Genomic DNA, 23,378 nt, shown 5'->3' with positions numbered 1-23,378 from the left:
TCAGCACCTCATTAGGATGCTTCCAGCCACGGCACTTCGAAAGCACTACTTTCGAAAGCACACGGCTTGGTGCGGCTACACGGGGGTCCTTTTCGAAAGGACCCTGCTCCTTTCGAAATCCCCTTATTCCTCTCAGTGGAGGGGAGTAAGAGGATTTCAAAAGGAGTGGGGTCCTTTCGAAAAGGACCCCCTTGTAGCCATGCCAAGCCGCACACTTTCGAAAGCAGTGCTTTTGAAGTGCTGTGGCTGGAAGCGTCCTAATGCTAATGAGGTGCTGAATGTTCATTTCAGTGCTTCATTAGTAATATTTGAAATGGCCATTTTGAAGTTTTGGCCAAGTGTGGCAACAGCCTATTCGATATTAAGAAACAAAAATGTGTATGCAGAGTGCTTTATTTGCCAACAGTACTACTGTATGCTGTAAATCTAGATGCTACATCTACACTATAGTTTTGTAGACAGAACTAGGAGTTTGTCTACAAAACTTGTGGAGCATCTACACATAGTTTGTTTTGTCAACAGAAACTGTCCACTAAAATGCTGTGTTGATGCTCCAGGGGGCCCTTTTCTTGACAGAGGATTGAAAGATCGACCTGCTTTTATGTGTGGATGCAATCTGCTGACAGAAGTTTTGTGGAAACTTCTCTTCAGACAACATCTGTAGACCGATGCTTCTAGTGTAGATATAACCATACTATATTTGCTGTACAGTAAGGGTGTGAAATGCTCAAACTATAAAACGCATTTTAATGTACCATTAGTCTTGCTACTTAGTGATAGATTTCAGGGTAGTTACATTCCACTCATGAACGTTTATACCCTAATAAAATCTTTAGCCTTAAAGGTGCCATCTTGTGGTCATATAGGGTCTTGTCTACGCAGTTACTACAGCTTTTTTGTATGCATTTTTAAATTTTTAATTTTCTTTCATCAAGCCTTCCCCCTTCAAACCTGTTCTGCCCTGCTATTACTCCAGAGCAGTCTCAAAACCCATCCTTGCTAGGTGTCTTTCCCATTTCAAAGGTTTAGCAATATTTAAAGCTGAATTTAAGGTGGACACTGCCACCTTGTGGGAGAAGTGAGAGAGCAGAAGGGCAGTGAAGTACAGAGACAATAAAGCTCTACTTGTGTGTGGGATGTCTTATCATCAGCGTCACTGAACCAGAAAAGTGCATAAAAGTACACACTCATTCATTCATTCTGCATGTGTCTAATGGTACCACCTAGAGGCCTCAATCAGGAGACGGATGTCCCTCCGCTAGGCCATCCAAATAGGTATGGAGAGCGGCCTGCTGATACTTTTATCACTGAATATACAAGGAAGTTTATAGCCTAGAAGGCAAGGGTTGGAAAAGACCTCAGAGGGTCATCTAGTCCAATCCCCTCCTTAAAAGCAGGACCAACCTTAACTAAATCATTTCAGCCAGGGCTTTATCAGTCCTAGCATTAAACCTGTAAGGATGGAGGTTCCACCACCTCCCTAGGTAACCTGTTCCAGTGCTTCACCCCCCATCTCGCCCAGGAATGGCCAGACTTTTACATTGGACCCTGCTTTTTGTCCCTGCAATTAGCAGGACCCAACCTGTTTATGTAATTCAAACAATGGAAATTTTGGTTAAGGTCACAAAAAAAAAAAAACAACAAGCCCTTGTCGGCATGTGTAAGAAAAGTCTGTAGAACATAAAAACTTCCTTAATTGGTATATAAATGTGAATACACAGACCTAAAACACTAACAATATCACAACATTTTTTTAGATGGATGAGCCTGAGACCAAGCAGCTGATCATTTCACCCATCCCTCCCACTTTGCACACCCCTGCTCTGGTGAAGTAGCTAATACCAGATGGATAGCACCCCCACAGCAACTTGAGACCATTGCTCCTTGTTCTGTCATCAGCTGCGAACTGAGAACAGCCTGGCTCCATTCTGCTAGGAACTCTTCCTTCAGGTAGTTGAAGGCTACTGTCAAATCCCCTCTCCTCTTGCCTTCTGCAGATTATGTAAGCCCAGTTACCTCAGCCTCTCCTCATAAATTGTGGGGCTGACACTGGAGCAAGGTGGGAGTGGAGGCCCAGTTCCATGCCTAGGGCAGTCAGCTTCTCACGCTGCTTAAATCCTAGTGCTGGGCCCTACTGCTTCCTGGACAGCTGAGCGGAGCAATGCAGCTGTGGCACTTCGAAGGGGCCAAGCAGTCTAGCCATTGGCACCTGACCCCTGCAGCCTGCACCTGCCCCAGCCCTCACAGGGTTACCATATTTAGCCTTTCAAAAATGAGGACATCCCTGAGAGGATAAAGGAGTAAAGGCACTTTGAAGTACCCGCACACATGCTGGCACTTTGAAGTTTGACACTTTGATGTTGTTGTGGGGGAGAATTAGCCTAATGAAGTGCTGCCTATTCACAGCAGCACTTCATTAGCAATCTCCCATCACCCTGGTTACCATTGCCCCCTTCGAATTTGGGGGCAAGTGCCGACAAGCCCTGAGAGAGTTTACCGTAGACTGATTTTTTTTCTTTTTTAAATGACTGACTGGAACTTGGACACAGTAGTTTGTGTAATAAATGGAGAGAGTTCATTGACACCTGAGGAGTAGGCCAGAGATCAGACTGTATGTCTACAATAGTTATGAACTAACTCCCTGGTTTTACTTGCAACATTGCAGTAAAAAGCAGAGACTGTGTGTGGTATCTGGCTGTTAATTCCTTGGAACAGTGGTTCCCAGTCTGGGGTCTGTAAGGTTATTGTAGGAGGTCCATGGAAAAAAACAAAACTTAAAAAGATCATAGAAAATAAATTGCAAAGTTACAATCCATATTTATTTTTAAATTAAATATCTTCCACTATGTTGTCTGAAAATCTGTGTTGTGGTTTCCTTGTTCATTCAATGAAGTGTGCATAATCGGTACAATTGGCTTTGATGGGGACCCAAGAACAGTTTGGGAAGGTACTGGGGGTGGGGTCCATGAATGGTTTTGGGGGCATAATTGGGGTTCTATACTTGTGAAAAGGCTGGAGACCACAGCGAGTAATATAGTATTGTGTTCTACTTCTTCAATATAGAAAGAGCAAACAATAACCAAACCACCCCCTCTTAGTGAAAGGGAACTGATCAAAGTTTTTAACAGAATTCTTGGATTTTTTCCCCCCACCCATCAGAGAGCTGAACAAGTGGCTACACCTAGCTGCCTACATACCCCATGAGCTATCACTGATATGCTTCTGATGCACTGTGACACCAGTTATTCCTCCCTGAATACTAATACTTAGGCTTTGGTCTACAGTCATGAATCTCTGGAGACGGAAACTAGCCAAACTTAAACCAGTAAGGGAGAGCAGCAAAACAATGAAACAAACACACCTACCATGAAGTATAGCAGAATGACTGGGAAAGAACACTGGTAAATTTCTGTGTCATACTGCAGTGGAAAGTAGTTATGTTGGGAGGCGTTTGGTGAAAGTAATGACAGCTGGGACATCTAATACATTTATAGTAGATTCACACACATGGAAGGTATGTCTACAATACACAGCTACTAGTGATGCTGGTCAACTAAGTTTGTTTCTATTGGTGGTACACATTTGCATAGGCCCTGGTGCCAATAAATTTTTTTCTGCATGTGACGTGCATCCCCCTACAAGTAGTAACTAGCACTTACAATGGCAATACTTTTGCTATTGGAGATGGCTGGGGGGTTAAGCACTCCTGAACAGCAAAAATGTTGTCTCTTATTTGCCAGTGTAGATAAATCCTGAGTGATCATCCCTCTGGTACCTAGGCTGATATGGAGCTGGAAGAGGGATTTAAATGATCATACAAGGATCTGGATAAATCCTTGAACTGTGGTACAGAGGGTAACGGAAGCATTAAAAATAACACAGTAAAAGCCAGATTATCCAGAATTTGGATAACTGGCAAGCTCGATTAACAGCAGGTGCCAGGTGCTACAGGACCAGAGCAGCCAGCTGCATGGCCACATCCTGTGGCTGCAGGGCCAGCTATTCAGCTGGCAGTAGCGGCTGGCTGCCCAGCAATGGCCACAGGGCTGCCTTTCTGGCCAGTGACTGGTCCCTCCAATATCTGGCACTTTTGATTATCCAGAATCCTGAGTTGCCCGGGGCTGCCAGATAATACAGCTTCTAGTGTACTTTGAATTTCTATAATGTGTCATCAGAGACTATCGAGGCATTTACCCAATTAACTTTCACCACCCTACCTTGAGAGAAGAGATTATTATACCCATTAGATAACTGAGGAATAAAATGGGTGCCAAAAAGTGAGGGCTAGATTCATTCTTCTTCAATCTCCATTCATGTCTGTGGGAGCTTCTCCATCAGTATTCCCTGTAAGCTGAGCGCGTGGGTGGCCACCCAGTTGATTAGCAGAGCACTCGCAGCTGGCAGCATGTGTTTCTACTGGTAGTGCAGTGTACACATGCCTTGATGCACATAAAATTTATTCCACACATTGATGGAAAAAATTAAAGGTGACATTGCCCTCAATTGAATTTTTGGGCTAGGGATCCTGGCTTTTATTTGTAAATTGGAATGGGGGATAAACTTAATCAAATATGCTCATGGTCCGTAGTTTGCCCACCCCTAATGACAACAAATATAAAACAGTCCAACAGAACATGCCTCCTAATAACGGTCTGCAAGCATAAGAACATCCCTTCTCAGTAAAGCTCAATAGTCCTACTTCCAAATCCTGTAGTACAGCAGTCAGTGTCAGTGTATTACAATCATCATTGTAACACTTCAATTACAGTAGTGCATATTTTCAGCAAAAAACAAAAGTGCAAAGGAAGAATATATAGATTTTTCTAAGCTTTGGGTTATAAAGTTTTCTTAGCTCACACACTCATTAACCAATCCAGAGCTGTCAGTCATTGCTCCGCACTTCCTTCAAACTGCATTGCAAGATTTGGCCTATGATTCTCTTCTTTACAAATATATATAAAAAAGTATAACTTTAAAAAAAAAGTCCTCTAAACACCCCAAATGATTTCAGTGGAGCTTGAATAAAGTTTTACATGACAGCAACTCTGGCCTTTTTTGGATTTGATGAAGTTGTGGGGAAGTCATGAAGCACAGAACTTAGTTATAACATGATGGGTCACTCGGCCACACTGTGCATGTGATCTTTACTAATCTTGTTTTTCATATTTAGCTTAATACTCTACTGCATGTCTGATTCACCCTGCTTCCTTTGAACTCAGTGATGAAACTCCTAGTTTCCTTGAATGAAGCAGCCGTCTCAGTGTGGGTATGGACTAGACTGGGACTTAGGAAACCCGGATTAAATTCCTGTGTCTGCCACTGCTTTGTATCTGTGGGCAAGTCCCATCCCTCCTCGTCTCCATATGTAGATTGCAGATGATATTGACCGCTTAAGTAAAGCACCTTGAAAACAATGGATGAAAAACACTAGATAAAAGCCATGCAATATTGCTAAACAGAAAGGTGATAATGCCATAAACTGAATTCACACAATAAATTAAACAGGATGTACCCACTAAATGCAACAGGACTGGCACCATGGTGTATAACATCATACATTGTAACGGAGAGGAAGCCGTGCTAATCTATACACTATCAAAACAAAAAGCAGTCAAGTAGCACTTTAAAGACTAGCAAAATAGTTTATTGGGTGACTTTTCGTGGAACAGACCCACTTCTTCAGACCATCTGTTCTGGTCTGGTTATGGTCTGAAGAAGTGGGTCTGTCCCACGAAAGCTCACCTGATAAACTATTTTGCTAGTCTTTAAAGTGCTACTTGACTGCTTTTTGTTCTGATCGTACATTGTGTGCATGTTGGATTTATTTCAGGAGCAACTGATGATGGTATTGAAGCACTGTGGTGATTTTGCTCTGCTGAAGCACAAATGGGTGATATGCAGTGCTCCAGAAAATAACTGAAGAGATGACTAATCGCAGCAAAGGTCAGCAGAAAGTCTCACAATACTCCAAGTCTGCCAAATGTCATACAACAAAGCAGACATAGGAGGACAAAGGGTTATTAGTCAAGAAGTTTTGACTCAAATTTCTGATTTTTGAGGTAAATGTGGACACTGAGAAAAATGAAGTCTTTTCAAAAAGGCTACATCTACACTACAGAGATCTTTCAAAAGATGCTCTTCCGAAACATCTCTTCCAAAGGAACTTCTTTCAAAAGAGTGCATCCACAAACAAAAAAGCAGATCAAAAGAGTGATCTGCTCTCTCAAAAGAGAGCGTCCACACAGCCCCCACTCTTTCAAAAGAACAGGCCAGGGATAAAAAATGAGGACTTTTCTTCCTAAAGAAGGGCCCTGCAGAGCATCTGCATGTGTTTTCTTTTGAAAGAAGCTTCGGAAGAGGGCCCTCTTCCTGAAACAGGAAAGGAAGAGCGATTTCAAAAGAAGCGCCACATTCTTTCGATTTACTTTTGAAAGAATGCTTTTTGTGTGTAGATCCTCCATGGGCTCTTTCGAAAGAGCCCCCTTCTTTTGAAAGATTTTTCCGAAGAACTTGCTAGTGTAGATGCAGCCAAACTGTGAGAACTTCACCTCAGGAACAGGAAGCTGTGGCTTAGCCAAGAGGCAAATGTTGAGATAAACAGAAGGATGTGTGAGAGAGGGTGCAAATATGTAGGGTTGGATATGGTTTGCAGAGAAGTTATGTCTGATTTAAAATGTTAATGATACCTAAAGAAGTCCTTTGATATTTGGAGTGCTCAGTAATAGAGATGGAAAGTCTGCATTATGTATGAAAGAACAATGTTTTAAGATATGATTCTACACAGTGAGACATGAGCTTTGTGATCAAAATGCTCAAAACCAATAGTGTGTGAGCACTTGTATTACAAACTACACTATCTGGTAGGATCAAGAGAAAATCCAGAATAAAAGATAAGAACAAATAGCTAATGCTCTTTGCCATCTTCTGCATCATCATTACAAACGTAGGCAGGTTAGTTGGTTCCTGCTTACCCCTCCCCCAATAATGTCCAGTATTTCAAATAGAAATTTCCCGTTCAAGGGTTTTAAAAAGGCTAATTGTTTAAGTTTTTTTCTTGATTTACCTGAAAATTCTTTTGTTAATAAGTAAGGGGTTTTTGTTTTTTTATAAACTTTTTTGAAAATCTAAGACTATCAGCATGACTTTAAAAAAATTGAAACATAAAATTCCTGATCAGATATTTGCATTACAGTAAACCCTCAATTTAATGGACTAATTGGGGAAGGGATGTCCGTTAATGCCGAAAGTCCATTAAATCTGAATGGTTGGTTTATATGGTGTTACGATGCACTGACTTTCTCAGCCCATCACTCACTCCTGTGTACAGCTGTACGCCAGAGAGACCGTAGTTACTGAGAGAGCCCTGAATGCCATCGAGCCTCTGCCCACCATGACTGAACTCGATGCTGAGCCCACCTTCGAAGAACTCAGTGACGCGCTAAAAGCCCTCTCTTCTGGAAAAGCCCCAGGGAAAGACGGTATTCCCTCAGAAATCCTCAAATGCGCCAACGGTACCCTAGTTTCAAAGCTGCATGGAATACTTTGCCAATGCTGGAGAAAAGGCAGCATACCACAAGATATGAGGGATGCTAACATCATTACTGTCTACAAGAACAAGGCTGACAAAAGTGATTGTAACAACTGTCACGGCATCTCCCTTCTCAGTACCGTGGGGAAGCTATTTGCACGTGCTCTGAAGAGGCTCAATGCTCTTGCGGAGAGAGTCTACCCTGAGTCTCAGTGTGGGTTCAGAGCTGAATATTCCACCATAGACATGGTGTTCTCTGTTAGGCAACTACCAGAAAAGTGCAGGGAGCAGAACAAACCTCTGCATATTACTTTCATTGACCTGACCAAGGCATTTGACCTCGTCAGCAGAAAAGGTCTGTTTGTGATTCTGGCTAAGATCGGCTGTCCCCCAGCTCTGCTCAGCATTATTAGGGCCTTCCATGAAGGCATGAAGGGAACCGTCGTATACGACAGATCCACATCCGAACCCTTTGAGATTCTCAGCGGAGTGAAGCAGGGGCGTTTGCTGGCTCCAACACCGTTTGGCATCTTCTTTGCAGTTTTGCTCAAATATGCCTTTGGAACTGCTACAGAGGGCATCTCTCTCCGCACAAGAATGGACAGCAACCTCTTCAAACTGTCGAGGCTTAGAGTGAAGACCAGGGTGCTTACGAAGAGTCTAAGGGAGTTCCTTTTTGCTGACGATGCAGCTATTGCTGCTCACACTCAGCAGGAACTGCAGTCACTCATAACTCGCTTTGCGGATGCATGTATGGAATTTGGCCTCACAATCAGCTTAAAGAAGACCCAGGTGATGGGCCAAAACGTGAGTAATGAGCCATCTATCAATGTGCTAGACTACGAACTGGAAGTCGTCCATGAGTTCGTGTACCTAGGCTTGGCGATCTCGGACAACTTGTCACTTGATAGCGAGATCAACAAGCGCATTGGAAAAGCCGCCACAACGTTCTCCACGCTGATGGAGAGTATGGGCTAACAATAAACTCACTGTACACACCAAGGTGCAGGTCTACACAGCCTGTGTTTTGAGCACACTGCTGTACGCCAGTGAAACATGGACTTTGCACTCAAAACAAGAGCAGCGGCTCAACACATTCCACATGCGCTGCCTTAGGCACATACTCGGTATCTCATGGCAGGACAAGGTCCTCAATAGCGCAGTGCTTGAGAGGGCAGGCACCGCCTCCATGTTCACCCTTCTCAAAAAAAGGTGTATGCGCTGGCTGGGCCATGTCTCATGCCTGATGGATGGCCGAATACCGAAGGACCTCCTCTTCGGCGAACTGGCGTCTGGAAAGAGGCCAAAAGGGTGACCTAAATTGTGCTACAAGGACACGTGCAAGCATGACCTCAGTGCTCTCTCTATCAGCGTGAACACCTGGCATTCACTCACCTCAGACAGGCATGCCTGGAAACAGGGAGTGAAAGAAGCTCTTGTTATGTATGAAACTACCTTGGTGAAGGAAGCGGAAGACAGGAGAGCCCTCAGGAAGATCTGTGCCCGTGACACCAGAGCGACATCTGCCTACTGCTGCTCGCAGTGCAGAAAGGACTGCCACTCCCGCATTGGATTGCACAGCCATAGAAGACGCTGCTCGAATCAGTCCAACTGGGGCGCAAACCCATGATCCCTCGGGATCAAAGGATGCCTACTACTACTCACTCCTGTCTTCTGCTCCCCTGTTCCCTTCTGCCCCATTCTTCCTCTCACACTTACATCTCCCAATAACTGGAAGAGAAGCTGCATGCCGGCCTAGCTCCTTCTACCTCATGCAGCTTTTGGTGCACTCAGTACTGCATCTCCTCCTGCCGTGACTGCCCCAGCCATGGTGGTGGCACCTGCTGCCCTGGTGGCCCCAGCTACAGCATTAGCTCCAGTCACAGCAGCTCCAGCAGCCCCCGTGGCTCTGGTGAGTCGCTGGCATTTACTTAGCGGGAGGGGGCTGGTGGAAAGTGTCCTTTTTTTCTGAAGCCCTTTAGATCAGGGTCTGTTAAATTGCGGGTTTACTGTATTGGTCTAGTGCAGTGGTTCTTAACCTGAGGTGCACGCACCCCCTGGGGGTGCGTGATGCCCTTTTTGGAGGTGCAAGACATGCCAGATTTTTTTTAGAAAGAAAGATCATTGAAAACACACAGTAAGCACAGGCACATAAGTATAACTACTTTGTTTCATCAAACCGATGTATGTATTAATATTATGTTTTTCAACAATTACTATAATACAAACGAAAACTTTTCAAGGTTTTAAGCTAATTGTAGTGAAATTCTTGCTACAAAATACAGCATACCACCACATTGTGGGGTATTTCTTGATGCATGTGTAGTACCCACAGGCACTGAGACCTCATCTGGGGTGAGTGAAGTCTCTGCTCTACAGCCTCACCTGAGAGCTGGCTGGCCTTTAGCTCATGTGGTAGAGTGCAGGGCTTTAGACCCTATGCTCACAGGTTCTATCTCTGGGGCTGGCAACCTGGGTCTGTCAGTGTTACCCATGTATGCATGATGATGTGGCAGCACCACAGCTTTGTTTGAATTCGGTTAGCTGCTAATTGTTAGTGTGTTGGTTACCATTTACTTCTACATCAAAACTGCCCAACATATCTGGGTAATACTTGTGGTTTTTTTGTATGCATACTGTATTATTTGTGGACAGTTAACAAAACTGTTTTACATATATTTAATATACATTTAAAAGTGTATAGGTTCCCACCATCTCCATTTTTGATTAGGGATGCAAGAACTTATTTTGGAACCAAAGGGGTGCAGGCTACAGTAAAGGTTAAGAACCACTAGTCTAGTGCATAAGAACCTGTATGTGAATTTGATTTAGAAACTTACTGTAAAATATAAAGTGAAAATAACTTAAAAGGTAAGTAAATAACTCACACATTGAAAAGAAAGTTGTGTTTTAAAAGTTATTCCAGTTTAATAATTGAATATATATTTTAATGATATTGTCAAGGAAACTTTTTTTATTGATGTGTCCTGATCCTGCAAACACTTTTGCACAAGCTTAATTTTATGCACATGAAAAGCTCCATTGACTTCAGCAGCACTACTCACATGCCTAAAATTGAGCTCATGCTTAAATTTTCACAGGATCAAGGCCAAAAGTTGTTTTTTCTTCTTCTTTTTGTTATGACAGTTTCCCTCCAAACACTACAGATCTAGGTTGTTTATTTAGTAGTCTCTACACTGGATAGTATAAGGCAAGACTTGCTGATTGCTAGACTCTAACTGGAAACCACTAGTTAATATTTCAATACATTTATCTTAGGTCAGTGCCAAAATGTTGACTCGATGAGCATAGGAGTGGAATTATACAGGTTGAACCTCTCTAATCTGGAACTCTTTCATCCAGCAGCATCCCTAATCCTGCATTATTTTAGTTAGCCAGACAACCACTTAATATGGGTCTGGCCAAGTTTCCTTCGGTCCCATAAAGTTTGTTTACAGCCTCCAGGCCTTGGTCTCTGTGTTCCATGCTGCTATTTAGCTGTAATTTGCTCCTAATGTCTTCCAAGAGCCTAGTAAGCAGTGGAAGTGTTAATAATGCTACTAGATAATATTGATTTCCCATAGTTTGGCAAATTCTCTCGTCCAGTACCAATCTGGTCCCAAGGGTGCCAGCCGAGAGAAGCTCAACCTGTATTGTAAAGAGTGATTGTCATGCCTGAATTCCAAGTTTGGAGGTTAAGGGGAGGAGAAAAGGATTTTGTAGAGACTGGGAAAAGGGAAGATGATGCTTCTGTTGCCAGACCTCCTCTTCAATAATGAATCTCTTGGTTTTAAACTTCTGTCTCCAAGGAGGAAGAGAAGATGAATCAAGATGTCCCCTCTGCACAGTTCTGTCCTGACCTACAGTCTCTGCTTTCATGCTTTCCTGTTCCACCTGATGCTGCAACAGCTCTTCCCAGCTGCTTCTCTAAATGCCATGTCTATAGCTCCTCTTACTTTTGTTTGTGCCCCTGTGGTGTGAGCCCTTTACACTTGAAACACCCTCTCTCTCCAGCATGCTTTAAGTAACCTTCATTCAAATCATAAGATCCTTTGGATTAGAACTCTTTTGTCATTTAGATAAGGTACAGCACACCAAACACATAGATTAGAGTTCAGTAAATACACGGATAGGACAGACTCTGCAGGTCATTTCCCACAGTATCAGTATGACCCATTGTAATCAGTTTTTCACACCAGTCTGAAAGACCCATGTGTTTACCCTGACCATAGGCAAGCCCTCAGACTCACATACCACAGTATCTGCTTTGCATAGTCTACAGCAGGGGTGGCCAGCCTTTTTGCATAGGGGGCCACTTGGCAATTTTTCACATGTTCTGGGGGCCAAACACAAAATAGCCCCAAATCTGCCCCTACCCACCATCCCCAGGATTAACCTGGCTCAGACAGTAAGCTCACAGTGCTGCTGCTGCTGCCCCACTGTGGATACCACCTCCCCCCTTCTCAGCAGGGCTGTACAGCTCCAGCAGGCACAGACTCTGCCATGCCCCCCAGCTCTCCCGCTCACTTCCCCCAGCTGCAGTGCCTGCAGATCCCTACCCTGCTGTGCTGAAATAATGGAACTAAATTAATTGGTTTAACAGCTGGATCTCTCCTGCTGGCCATTAAACCAATTAAATTTCATTCCAGTTAGGGTTGCCAGAGGTCCCACAAGGTACAGGACAGTCCTGAATTTCCATGATTTCAAATGTCCTGCAGTGACATTTTTGCATAAATGCAGGACTTGTCATGAAAATTCCCAGACCCAGACAGGTTTCCTGCAGCTGGGGCTGCCAGTGGGGCTCTGTGTGCCAGCTGGCTCCCAGCCACAGGAACCCTGGTAGGTGTGGATGGGGGGAAGCCTGGCAGCCCTGTGGCTGAGGTGCAGAGCCCTGCCAGCAGCCTGAGCAGCAGGAAGCTCAGCTGTGAGGATGTGGGAGCACCAGAAGCCCTGTGGCTAGGAGCTGGCTGGGGTGTGGGGTGCCCTAGCCAATAGGTAGCTTCCCAGCTGCCGGTTTTCCTCTTCCCCCTTCCCCCCAGATTTTTGGGGAGGGTTTGCAGGACAGGCAGCCCCAGCTGGGGATCCCAGCAACAGCAGCCTCTCAACTGTAGGACTGCTGGTTTCTCACCCAGCCACACACAACCCCCCCCAGCCCCCGCTGGGGATCCTGCAGCTGGGGATGCCTGTCCTGCAAGCCCTCCCCAAATATCTGGGGACCCTAGTTCTGTTATTTCAGCAGTGGCAGGGCAGAGAGCCTCCAGAGCAGTCAGCGGCAGTAGCGCCTGGAGTGGCGGCTCTTTAAGGAGTCACTTTCAGGATGCCAATCCCTGCCCCAGCCTGACTACATCCATGCCCCACACTCACTTTGGCCAGTGTGGGTAAAATGGAGTCATTGCCATGGGAAAAGGCTTCACAGGCCGGATTCTGGCCTGTGGGCCAAGTGCTGGCCACCCCTGTTCTAAAGGAATTTCTCAGTAGTGTTCTCATCCTTCTTGTTCCCAGAAGGTGGGGGGGGAAACAGCTGGATAATAGAAGTATCTGTCTTAAAAATGACTTCCCAGCCCCCTGTTGTCTCTTTCACAAACACATATTTGGTTAAGTGGGTGAAATGTTATATGCTACATACTTGTTCAGTTTCTTTCCAATTAACCTTCACTGCTGTTGTCGCATCAACACATTAACACTTGCTGGACTCTGTCCCAGCATTTAGATATTTGGCTCTAAGATTTCTGAAGGAGCTGCACATTTATATCTGTGAGCAGAAGTTGGTCCTAAATTACCGTTGTTTCACTCGGTCGCTATGCTGTTTTGTGCACTCCCAGTCCTTTCCAAAAAATTCAACAGGCTGTGGCCAGTTTTCAATCTAATATTTTTATATGTTTTGCTCCAAAACACTTGTAAGTTCTAATTCCTTGTTCATCTGATAATGCAGGGTATTGTTTCAGTGGAGTTAGTACCAAAGCTCTTTACCATTACTTTATATCACACTATGCATGACAGTAATTACTCACCTCAGCTCAGGCTTCACTGTAGTGATGTAGTTATAACACCGCCCAAGGAAGACTTCTTGCAAATTTTTAGTGGTCCCTCTGCCTTTCCACTGTAGCAGCTGCATGCTAGTCTCTTTCCTTCCATAGGCCAGCACAGCAGCCAGCACAATGATGATTGTCACTATCAGGACCATGGTGCATGCTAAAAGGATTGTACGCTGCCGGGTCCTGGAGGACCTGTTTGGAAAGGGCATTGTAAGTGAAGTATGGGAACAGCTGCAGCCACTGCTCTCCCAAAAAGCAGCTTTCTTCTCCTAATGTGCCAAACTGCACCTCCCCTTTTTCCCCCTCTGCCTTCACATGCTGACTCACAGAGACGCTAATGGTGATCTGCTGCTTGCTCGGCTGTAAAATGTCAAATAGAACCAGGAACTGCAGTACTGATTCAGACTGGAGCACGAAATGTATGCAAACCAGTGGGAAAGTTTATGCATGTTTGCAATCTTACTAGCAGCAGCATCTGTGCAATTAAAGGGTGTTGCAGGGATAGTAGCAGAGAGCCACTGGAGTTTCCATGCCTAAATAGATGAATGACTTGCTTTATGAAAGGCCCCATCTGACAGTAGCCTATCCTTAATGTTCAGAGGCAGATCATTCACCTCCCATCCCTTCTCTGCAACCTCCCTGCTCCTCACCGTATATGTGGGTAGACTGGAGGGAAAAAGAAGTAGAAATGATTTTGTGCCTTGAAGCAGGAGGATTTGCCAGTCTTCTAACTTTTTATCCTAGGTATTACAAAGTGACTGCAGCTAATTTTGATCTTCAGTGCTTAACCCCCTCTGACTCTTTAACGTCCTGTGGCAGTAAATTCCACAAGTTAATTGTAGAGTACCATACCCTGAATCACTCACTTGGGTAAAGCTCACAAAGAGTAGAAATTTGTCGAGACACAAAGTGAGTAATAAATAAGGGGAGGGGAGGAGGGAAACCCACGCACTGTGGCTTTTTTTTTAATTTTGGACAATCACTTCCTCAGTTTGTGTCCCTCTTACTCATGCAAATGTAAGCATGAGCACTTGCGTCCCTCGTACTGAGCCAATGATTATTTTATTCAAATATGCTAATAAGCATCAATACAAACATTGGCTTTTAGACAATTTTAACCAAACGCAAGAATTCTCCCATAGTGAGAAAAACAGAACTGCAAAGCCCATTTTGCTTCTCTCTTGCCTCTCCATAAAACCTCAGATTGATCATAAGCCATTTCTAACCAAAGCCCTGTTAATTCTAAAGTGCTACACCTGTGCTAGAAAAGCTAATGTGTATAAACTAGTCTCTGCAGTTGACATTGGTTTTTTATTCAAAGGCAAAAGTTTTTAAATGTTTAAAGAAAAATCAGTGACTTCTATTTTTAGAAATTATACCAAAAGGTGATTGCATTTCATTGACATTAATATTCATAATTAACTTCATTGATAATTTATGTATGCAGTTTAGTTTGAGCCCTGTCAGCCTCAGGACATTACAGAGACAAGGTTGCTGAAGTAATATCTTTTATTGGATCAACTTCCATTGGTACTCGAGACAAATTTTCCAGCTATATGGAGCTCCTCTTCTTATCTGGGAAGGAGCTCCCAGAGTCACTGCAAAATGCAGGCTGAAAGACTTTTTAGCATAGGTATTTAGCATATATTGTAGAGGGGCATTCAAGATTAACACCTCTGCAGTCCAAGGATAAAAAGGAGGGGGTTACTGAGTTATAGATTGTTGTAATAAGCCATAAATCCAGTGTCTGTTCAGTCCATGACTGTATTAACAGAGTAATGAATTTAAGCTTCCAGACTCATCTTTTAAGTGTTTGTGCAGATTTCCTGGATAAGAGCCATAAAGTCAGATTGATCATCCTGAAAGTGCCTGATAGGATGTTTTTCCTACCATTTTCCTACATGAGTTCATTTGAGAGCAATTGTCTGGTTTTGCCCATGTTTTTTTGTCATAATTTTAGTGCACAATGTTCAAAAATGAACTGTACGTGCTAACCATTTATTCTAAATAACTTTTTCCAGCTTGTATTTTTTTTCTGTGAGTGCTCTTCCCAGAGGTGAAGCAGAGTTCTGTGTAGCTGGAAAGCTTCTCTGTAACTGGCAGGAGATGGTCCAGTAAAAGATATATGATCTGGTCTGAAGAAGTAGGTCTGTCCCACGAAAGCTCATCTAATAAATAATTTTTAGTCTTTAAAGTGCTACACAACCCTGCTTTTTTCTTTTAACTCCTTAATTTGTCACAAATTTATATAGACAGTTAAAGGTCTACAATTAGCAACAAAGCAGCTGAGTATCACTTTTGGCTACTGTACACTGTTTACTACCAAAGAAGAGGCAAAATATTTTCAAGTATCAGAGAGGTAGCCTTGGTAGTCTGTATCTTCAGAAACAGCAACAAGTCCTGTGGCACCTTGTAGACTAACAGATGTTTTGGAGCATAAGCTTCCGTGGGCAAAGACCCTCTTCGTCAGATCTTCCATCTGACGAAGCGGGTTTGTGCCCACGAAAGCTTATGCTCCAAAACATGTTAGTCTATAGAGTGCCATAGGACTTCTTGTTGGTTTTTGAAAATATTTTCAGAATTTTGCCCAGAAATGACGCCGCATCTGTGGGAGTGACCCAAGAGGTACGTTGCACAAAAAACTAGTCAAAAGCCTATTTCTCTTCTCAAGTAATTATTAAAACATAATTAATTATGCATCTACATTATCATACAATTCAACCACATTTATTTTGGTGAAATTTCTAAAGAATTAATTTTCTGTTGATAAATGTTTGGAATTTTTTTTTGGCCTTTCAAATAGGGAACTGGGGACAGTAAAGAAGGAATCATATTCAGCCTCAATGGTAACTGCTAAGAGGAGAAACAAGGGGGCCACCAGTCACAGGAGGGCCCTGCCTCTTCCTTCTCCTGCCCCACCCTCATTTCACAACTTCCTCCAGACCTCCTTCCCATGAGCAATTCAGCCTACTGGGGTGGTCTGGCACTGGCAGCAGGGGTCACCCCCCTGCACTCATCAGTAGCAGAAGGCAAACTGATGTGGCTAGGAGCTGAGAAAGCAGAGCAGACTAGGTCAAATCACTACTTTTTTTTTTCCCCTGCCACCAGCGGTGACAGTGTTTTTCCTACTCCCCTCTCAACAACTGGCTTATGCCCCAAAGAATGAAGATAAGTCCTTTATTTTTATTTGATATAATCTAATGATCTCATTTACAGATTCATGTCTAATCTATTTTGTCTTTTTAGATAAGTTCGTAGCCATAATGATACACTGAGTAAATTTTACTGTTTCTGATCGTTTGTGAGGAGTTTTGGTTTTTGAGTATTCTTTATCAGCTTAAAATTGCTACATTTCAGTTTCTGTAAGGATAAGTGAACAACTCACAGAAGGTCACTTCCTGCATTTTCAAGTTTTACAGGCTTCCAGGGCAGGCCCTAGACCAAAGGAGTTAGTCTTTGGCACTCCTTCCTCCATTTAACTGAACTTTTGAATGGTTTTTTTTAGTGTGTTTGTAGGCAATTTCATGGCTCCCCATGATTCATCCCTGTCATAAGATGATAAATTTGCGTACTAGGATCTGTAAGCATGTATATTTTCATGCAATGCATAAGCAAATAAAATTGCTTCATTTAAGCTTATGGAAAGTTTTTAGTTTTAAGAATGAGTGAAACGTACTAGCATTAAGAAATTGAACTGTCCACTAACATTGGGTTTATCAGTAGTAAATAACGTTACAGCAGATATGAGCCTTAAATGTTCATCCCGTCCTTTTAGTTCAAAAGGACAATTCTCACTGTGGGTCTAGTGAGCTGAAATACAGTGTCAGAGTCACAGTTTACAATCTTTATGTCCTAAGCCACAAGTACGATTTCATAATAAAAATAAAGTTCACAATACCACGCTGAACTCTCACTTCACTCAAGTTAATGCTTTCTTTTCACTGACTGGTGATGTCCCACCTCTGGCGTATCCGTGATGGCATAATTGATGATACTCTCAGAGGCTCCAGGAAAATGTTTGAAATTCTGGATGTTTCAGGAGAGCCTATAAAGGTCAAGAGCATGTAGGGTATTCACATATGGTAACCTGAACCATGTTAATTGAAATAGTTTATTTTCCTTCTTGTTACTAACAATAAAACCAGCAACCTGAGCCTAGGTGCTGAATAAGTCCAGTACCACAGATACCAAATCTGGCCCTGCAATTGTAACCCATAGCCTCTCATGCTGTCAACAAAATAGCAAACTTTTCCTGCATTAGATGTTGACTAAATTTGTCTCCATTATGCTTATGTCTCCAAAGAGATCAAGAATAAGAATATGTGAGGGAATGAACAAAACAGTAATTTTGAGTAATCCATCCACTGTTGGAAGCTTAGGGATGCTCACATCATGAGATCTGTAGACAAAAAGCTGGTCTGGACATTCTGGTGGCCCTCCTGTCAACAGAAAGGGCTTCTGACACACTGGTCAACCCTGTCTGCTGTGCTTCTGGTTATCCATTTTGCTGATAGAGCAGCCAGGCACTTCGGCTGCTCTGTAGTGGCAGAGCAGAATGCTCTTTCGATTCACTTTGGTGGTCTGGCCACAGTCTGTGGACCTTTTTTGTTGCAAAATATCTTCTGACCTTTGGCGACCTGTTTAGTCTGTCTTTCATGGACCCCTTAAACATAGTCCATGGTGTCTCAAGGGTTTGTGGACCACAGACTGAGTGACTGTTGTAAGGCCATATTTAATGGCTTGTATTAAGACTCTTTGACTACACTAGAGAGCTTACAGTGGCACAGTTTCATTTTAAGGTGGTGGGAGAGCTGTCTCGTTTGTTTAATTAATCCGGTTCCTGTGAGTTAGCTGGTGAGCTTCCACACTAGGCATAAGTCATACTTGTTTATCATAGAAGCATCTCTTATTTTTTTTAAACTTCAGACTGGAACTCATTTGTGTCTCTATATGTTTATCTATGTTAATTTTGTCAAGAACTTGGTTTCTTTTTCTTCTATAGTAAATCTTTAAATTACCTATAAGCATTATCTCTGGTGTGAGACTTAAAGTGTGATTGACCTGTGATATTCAGCAGCATGTTGTACAGATATGAGACGCTGGGTGATAATGAAAGACTCAGAACTCCTCTCAAATGTCAATAATATTATAGAAAGATCCTGAGAATAGGATGGCTGTAGAAGGTCACCAGTGAGGTATTATATAGGATGATACAACCAAAAGAAAGAAGATACAGCTACTGCAAAAAGTTATAGAATGGAAGTTACAGCTATTTGGGCATATTTTTGGAATGAATAACAAATGAAAAATCAAGACTCTGGTATTTGGCATAATGGACAGCTCAAATAGGAGAGGCAGACCCCACAGAGAATGGGTAGATGATATAGTAGATGGAAGGAAATAGTGAGAGAGGCATCAGACACCCATCTTTCCCTGTCCAGAGCAGAGTGGCTTAGCTTCTGTAGACTAGCTTGGCACCAATGGGTGCTGAGCCCTTGGTTGTTGACAACAAGGAAGTGACTAGAGTACCCTGAATCTTTGGAAGAGACCCCCTCTCACAAAAGCAGACTTGGCCAGAGTATGCAAGGGGACTATCTGAGTCTCTGTTAAAGATGTTACTGTGCCTAAGGAAAAACAAAAAGCAGTCAAGTAGCACTTTAAAGACTAGCAAAATAGTTCATTAGGTGAGCTTTCGTGGGACAGACCCACCTGGTCTGAAGAAGTGGGTCTGTCCCACAAAAGTTCACCTAATAAATTATTTTGCTAGTCTTTAAAGTGCTACTTGACTGCTTTTTGTTTTGATAGTGTATAGACTAGCACGGCTTCCTCTCTGTGCCTTAGGAGTTTATGTCTTAATAACAAGATACTGAAACTCACAACCAGTTAGGGGTTTGTGCCTCGTTTCCCAAGAGTCTGGCCTGAAGCTGGTACCCACACTCTTGAGCTGCTACAGGACAGCTTGATGGGGTTCACATTAGGCATGTTAAATGGTTAACTGGTGAGCATGAGGCTTACCAGCAAAATGACTCTTTCCAGTAAACTCCAACAGCAGCCAACTGAGCTGTGGAGGGGTGAGCAGCCCAGGCAGTGAGACCCCAAAGCGGGACCTAAATTAAAAGGGTTAATCAGTGAGGTGCTATCAGTTAAGTTTTAACATCCCTAGTACGCATTTACTCTGAACCTCCATTCTGGTGGTGGTTTTAAATAGTCTCCATGCAACTTGCAGGCATTTCACCCTCAACTGTTCCTTTCAATTGCCATTTAAACTACCTTCCTCATGTTGTGTAGTTCTTTTTGAAGCAATGGGTTTCTTTGGAATTTGCCCCCTACAAAGATGGCAAGTTTAATTACCTTGTAGTCACTATTACCAAGCAAAACAAAAAGCAGTCAAGTAGCACTTTAAAGACTAGCAAAATGGTTTATTAGGTGAGCTTTCGTGGGACAGACCCACTTCTTCAGACCATAGCCTGTCTGTTCTGGTCTGGCTATGGTCTGAAGAAGTGGGTCTGTCCCACGAAAGCTCACCTCATAAACTATTTTGCTAGTCTTTAAAGTGCTACTTGACTGCTTTTTGTTTTGATAGTGTATAGACTAGCACGGCTTCCTCTTTGTTACTATTACCAAGCAGTTCAGCTATATTTATCTCTTGATATGATGATCAGCATTTAGAACTAAATCAAAAAATGCCTCTCCCCTTATGGGTTCCTGGGCAAACCAGATCCAAGAAGTAGTGATTTATGGCATTTAGAAATTCTTTCTACATTCTTCCTATAGTGCTACATGCCCTGTTAGAATGAGCATAGTTGAAAGGTGCTATAATTATTGGGTTTTCTGCATTTGTATCCCCTCTAATCTACCTGATACAGGATACATTTGTATCCCAAAATAGAAACCCCATGGCAAAACACAGTGCTTGAAGTAGCAGGGCTATTTTGAGGGAGGTATTTCATTCCCACTACCCCTTGTTGTGAGAGGGGTAGCAGGAACTTCAAAATAAGTCCTTATTTTGAACTTGGGTGCGCTGTAGTAAGCACTGAGTTTGAAATTGCATAAGTTACTTTGAGAGAGGGCTGCACTGTAGTCCTAGCCTCATTGTATAAGTAGGGAACTTCTATTCATAGGGAATCTAAAACACAGTTTGATTTATTTAAGAATTTCACTTTACCTCTGTTTTCTTCCAAATACAGTGTCTCTTCCACTGCCAGTGTGACCTACTCTGCCATTACTATATTTTGTATCCTGTTATTATCAGGTCCCATTTGACTATTCTCTTTTCATTAAGCATTGTTCTATCAATATCCTCATTTGATGCTAGACACTCTCATTAATGCATCTTAATTTTTAGATATCTAGCATGATTTGTACTTCTTGTTAATATTCAGTTCTTTACCTTCATGTGTTATATTTAAATAGGCTTCATTTACATTTGACTAGTCCTCATTAGCTCAGACCTGTACTTTGCCAACTTCTTACGTATCATCTTAGCAAGGATGTAAAGTTCCACTCTAATTCATCTCTAAGGATGTGTTCACCTGAACCATGTGCTCCTCCACACCTATCAGCTTTTCCCCAGCCCTTAGTTTAAAATCTTCTGTACCATCTTTTAGTTTTAAATACAAGCAATGTGGGTACATATTGGTGTAGGTAGAGCCTGTCCTTCCTGTATAGGGTCTTTTCCAAAAGGTCCCCCAGTTCTTACTAAACTTAATACTCTCCTTTCTACACCATTGCCTCTACATGCAGAGAGACCCTGCAGTTCTGACTTCTGGGCCCAGCACATGGAACTGGGAGCATTTCAGAAAATGCTACCATAGAGCGTGTGGACTTTAATTTCTGACTAGCAGCCTAAATTTGGCCTCATGCTTCTTTTTGGGTGTTTCCTGTCTCCAGGTATAACAACCCCTGGCACCTCCAGCAGCGGATATAAGTCTGCCTAGATGTCTTGTGAGGTCTGCTGCCTTCATACCATCAGACAACTTAACACATGGGTTCTCCTGGTTATTACAAATCCAAATACCTTTTTAAAATAATCAAATCCCCCATTACCGTCATCTGTTTCTTCCAAATAACTGGGGTTCTCCTTCCCACCAGGGGTCTCTTCAGTGCAAGAGAATACCACGGCAACGTCTGAAAGGAGAATCCCAACCATGGGCTGTGGGTGACCCCAGGGACTAGGGAGGAAATCCCCTCAGCCCTGCCCCTTCTATGTTTGCCATAGTCACCTCCCACCCTACTCTGGCTGCTGCTGGCCCTTGCCCCAGCTGACTCTGAGGAGGACAGCCCGTGAGCAGCATGGATGAAGGATGGACCTCTGCCCAGGATTTCCTCCTCCCCACTCACAGCCAAGTCACTAGCTGCATTGGACAGGCAAGTGGCTCAGCGCAGCCCCCAGCCTGCCTGCCTCTGTCTCTGGCACAGCAACAGCAGGCTGAGGGAGAGGTCCTGGGGGACTCCACTGGCACATGGGGGAGGCCAGGTGAGACAGTTTGGGAAAGCAGTGCCTTCCCCCCTAGAGTATGATACCCATCGCCCATGGTCCCAGCACTGGGGCTATTTTCAGCTTGACTTCTGCTGGGAGGCCATCATTTTTCTTAAAAAACATATTGGGGGTGGGACCACTCTGTGTTCACAAAACTCTCCTTCATGTACCTGTCTTCCTTAGCTCCTCCAGTTCTACCATTCTAGCGTCAAGAACCTGTGTCATCTTATCTGAGAGCCATGAGTTGTTTGCATCATGTGCACATATTCTCCACCTGTCCACAAATCAGCTAATCATACATGCTGCGTTTGGTGAAACGAACTAAATAGCCCCACTTTGCAGACAGGAGTCCAGCAGCATAATCTGTACTCTTGCAGGGTTTGTTTTTGATGTATTTTTCCAAAGTCCGTGGCTCTCTCTCATCCATTCCATCCCCCGCTCCCAGCTCCATTGTTTCTTTTGGAGGGACTTTTCTGGTACGTAGATTATAGTCACTTGGCTGCCTTCTCCCCCTGTCACTGAACTCCCCGTGCAGCCAAAATCCCCTAACCTTGTTTGCTCACTGGATCGTGGAGCTCCATGACAAACTGAAAGAGTACATCTGCTCAACAACTGGACCTGGAAGTAACGCCTCTCTCAAGCTCTCTCTAACCTCCCCTGTTTGCTGCTACTGGTCACATAGGAACTGGATTTTTCATACCCAGTTCTCCTGTAGTTAGCCAGGCCTTGCGTCAAGGGACCCCAAAAGGATTATAGATCAAGTGTAGCAAACTTGAGACAAGGTGAATGAGGTTAAACACTACTTCACAGCAAGAAGTTGGTCAAGTAAAGGATATGAATTCACTTACCTTGCGTCTCCAGTATCTTGGGAACAACACTGCTACAGCTACACTGCAAACAGAGAGACTTGCCTCAGGGCTCATGCAGTCTCTCCTGACTCCTCCTCTACCTGGAGAAAGTCCTTTATAAAACTGCCCTTTGTGCCTGTTCACTGAGGGATACTGGGTAATTCTGCAGTGCCCAGCATTGTGCTAGGTGCTTTTCGAAACAATTGATAAGACTTCCGCCCCCAAGAGTTTACATTAGATGTGACATATGTGGAAAGATAACAAAAAGGGGTGGTGGCAGAGGGTGCTAGAAGTATCAAAGGCATTCTGTGTTTAAGAATGAGATGATTCTGTTCTTGATTTAATTCACAGAGAGATAGCTGTGTTAGTCTGTATCTTCACAAAACCAAACAAAAGCAGTCCTGTACCACTTAAGACTAGCACAATTTATTAGGTGATGAGCTTTCTTGGGATAGACCCACACCTTCAGATCTGAAAGTAGCTGCTCC

At 43.3% G+C, this 23,378-nt stretch overlaps 1 protein-coding gene across 2 annotated transcripts in view; it reads right to left on the bottom strand.

Annotated features, from left to right (window-relative positions):
• The window catches only part of LOC142011987 (ADP-ribosyl cyclase/cyclic ADP-ribose hydrolase 1-like), a 41,489-nt gene extending 19,797 nt beyond the window's left edge, over positions 1 to 21,692 (bottom strand). Inside the window, exons 1-3 of one of the 2 annotated variants that reach the window (XM_074991737.1) lie at positions 19,579 to 19,618; positions 17,524 to 17,608; positions 13,540 to 13,755 (exon numbers count right to left, since the gene is read on the bottom strand). In XM_074991737.1, the coding sequence (XP_074847838.1) occupies positions 13,540 to 13,755; positions 17,524 to 17,546 (239 nt within the window). In that variant the 5' untranslated portion in view covers positions 17,547 to 17,608; positions 19,579 to 19,618. Of the gene's footprint in view, positions 1 to 13,539; positions 13,756 to 17,523; positions 17,609 to 19,578; positions 19,619 to 21,609 lie in introns of those variants that run through there. The other variant, XM_074991738.1, reaches the window with a different exon arrangement.
• Between the last annotated feature and the right edge of the window lie 1,686 nt (positions 21,693 to 23,378).

The sequence above is a fragment of the Carettochelys insculpta genome, chromosome 4 (assembly GCF_033958435.1).
Source record: "Carettochelys insculpta isolate YL-2023 chromosome 4, ASM3395843v1, whole genome shotgun sequence".
NCBI classification, from domain to species: domain Eukaryota; kingdom Metazoa; phylum Chordata; order Testudines; family Carettochelyidae; genus Carettochelys; species Carettochelys insculpta.
Note: the sequence above shows the minus strand (reverse complement) of the source record. Positions and strands in the feature narration are given on the sequence as shown.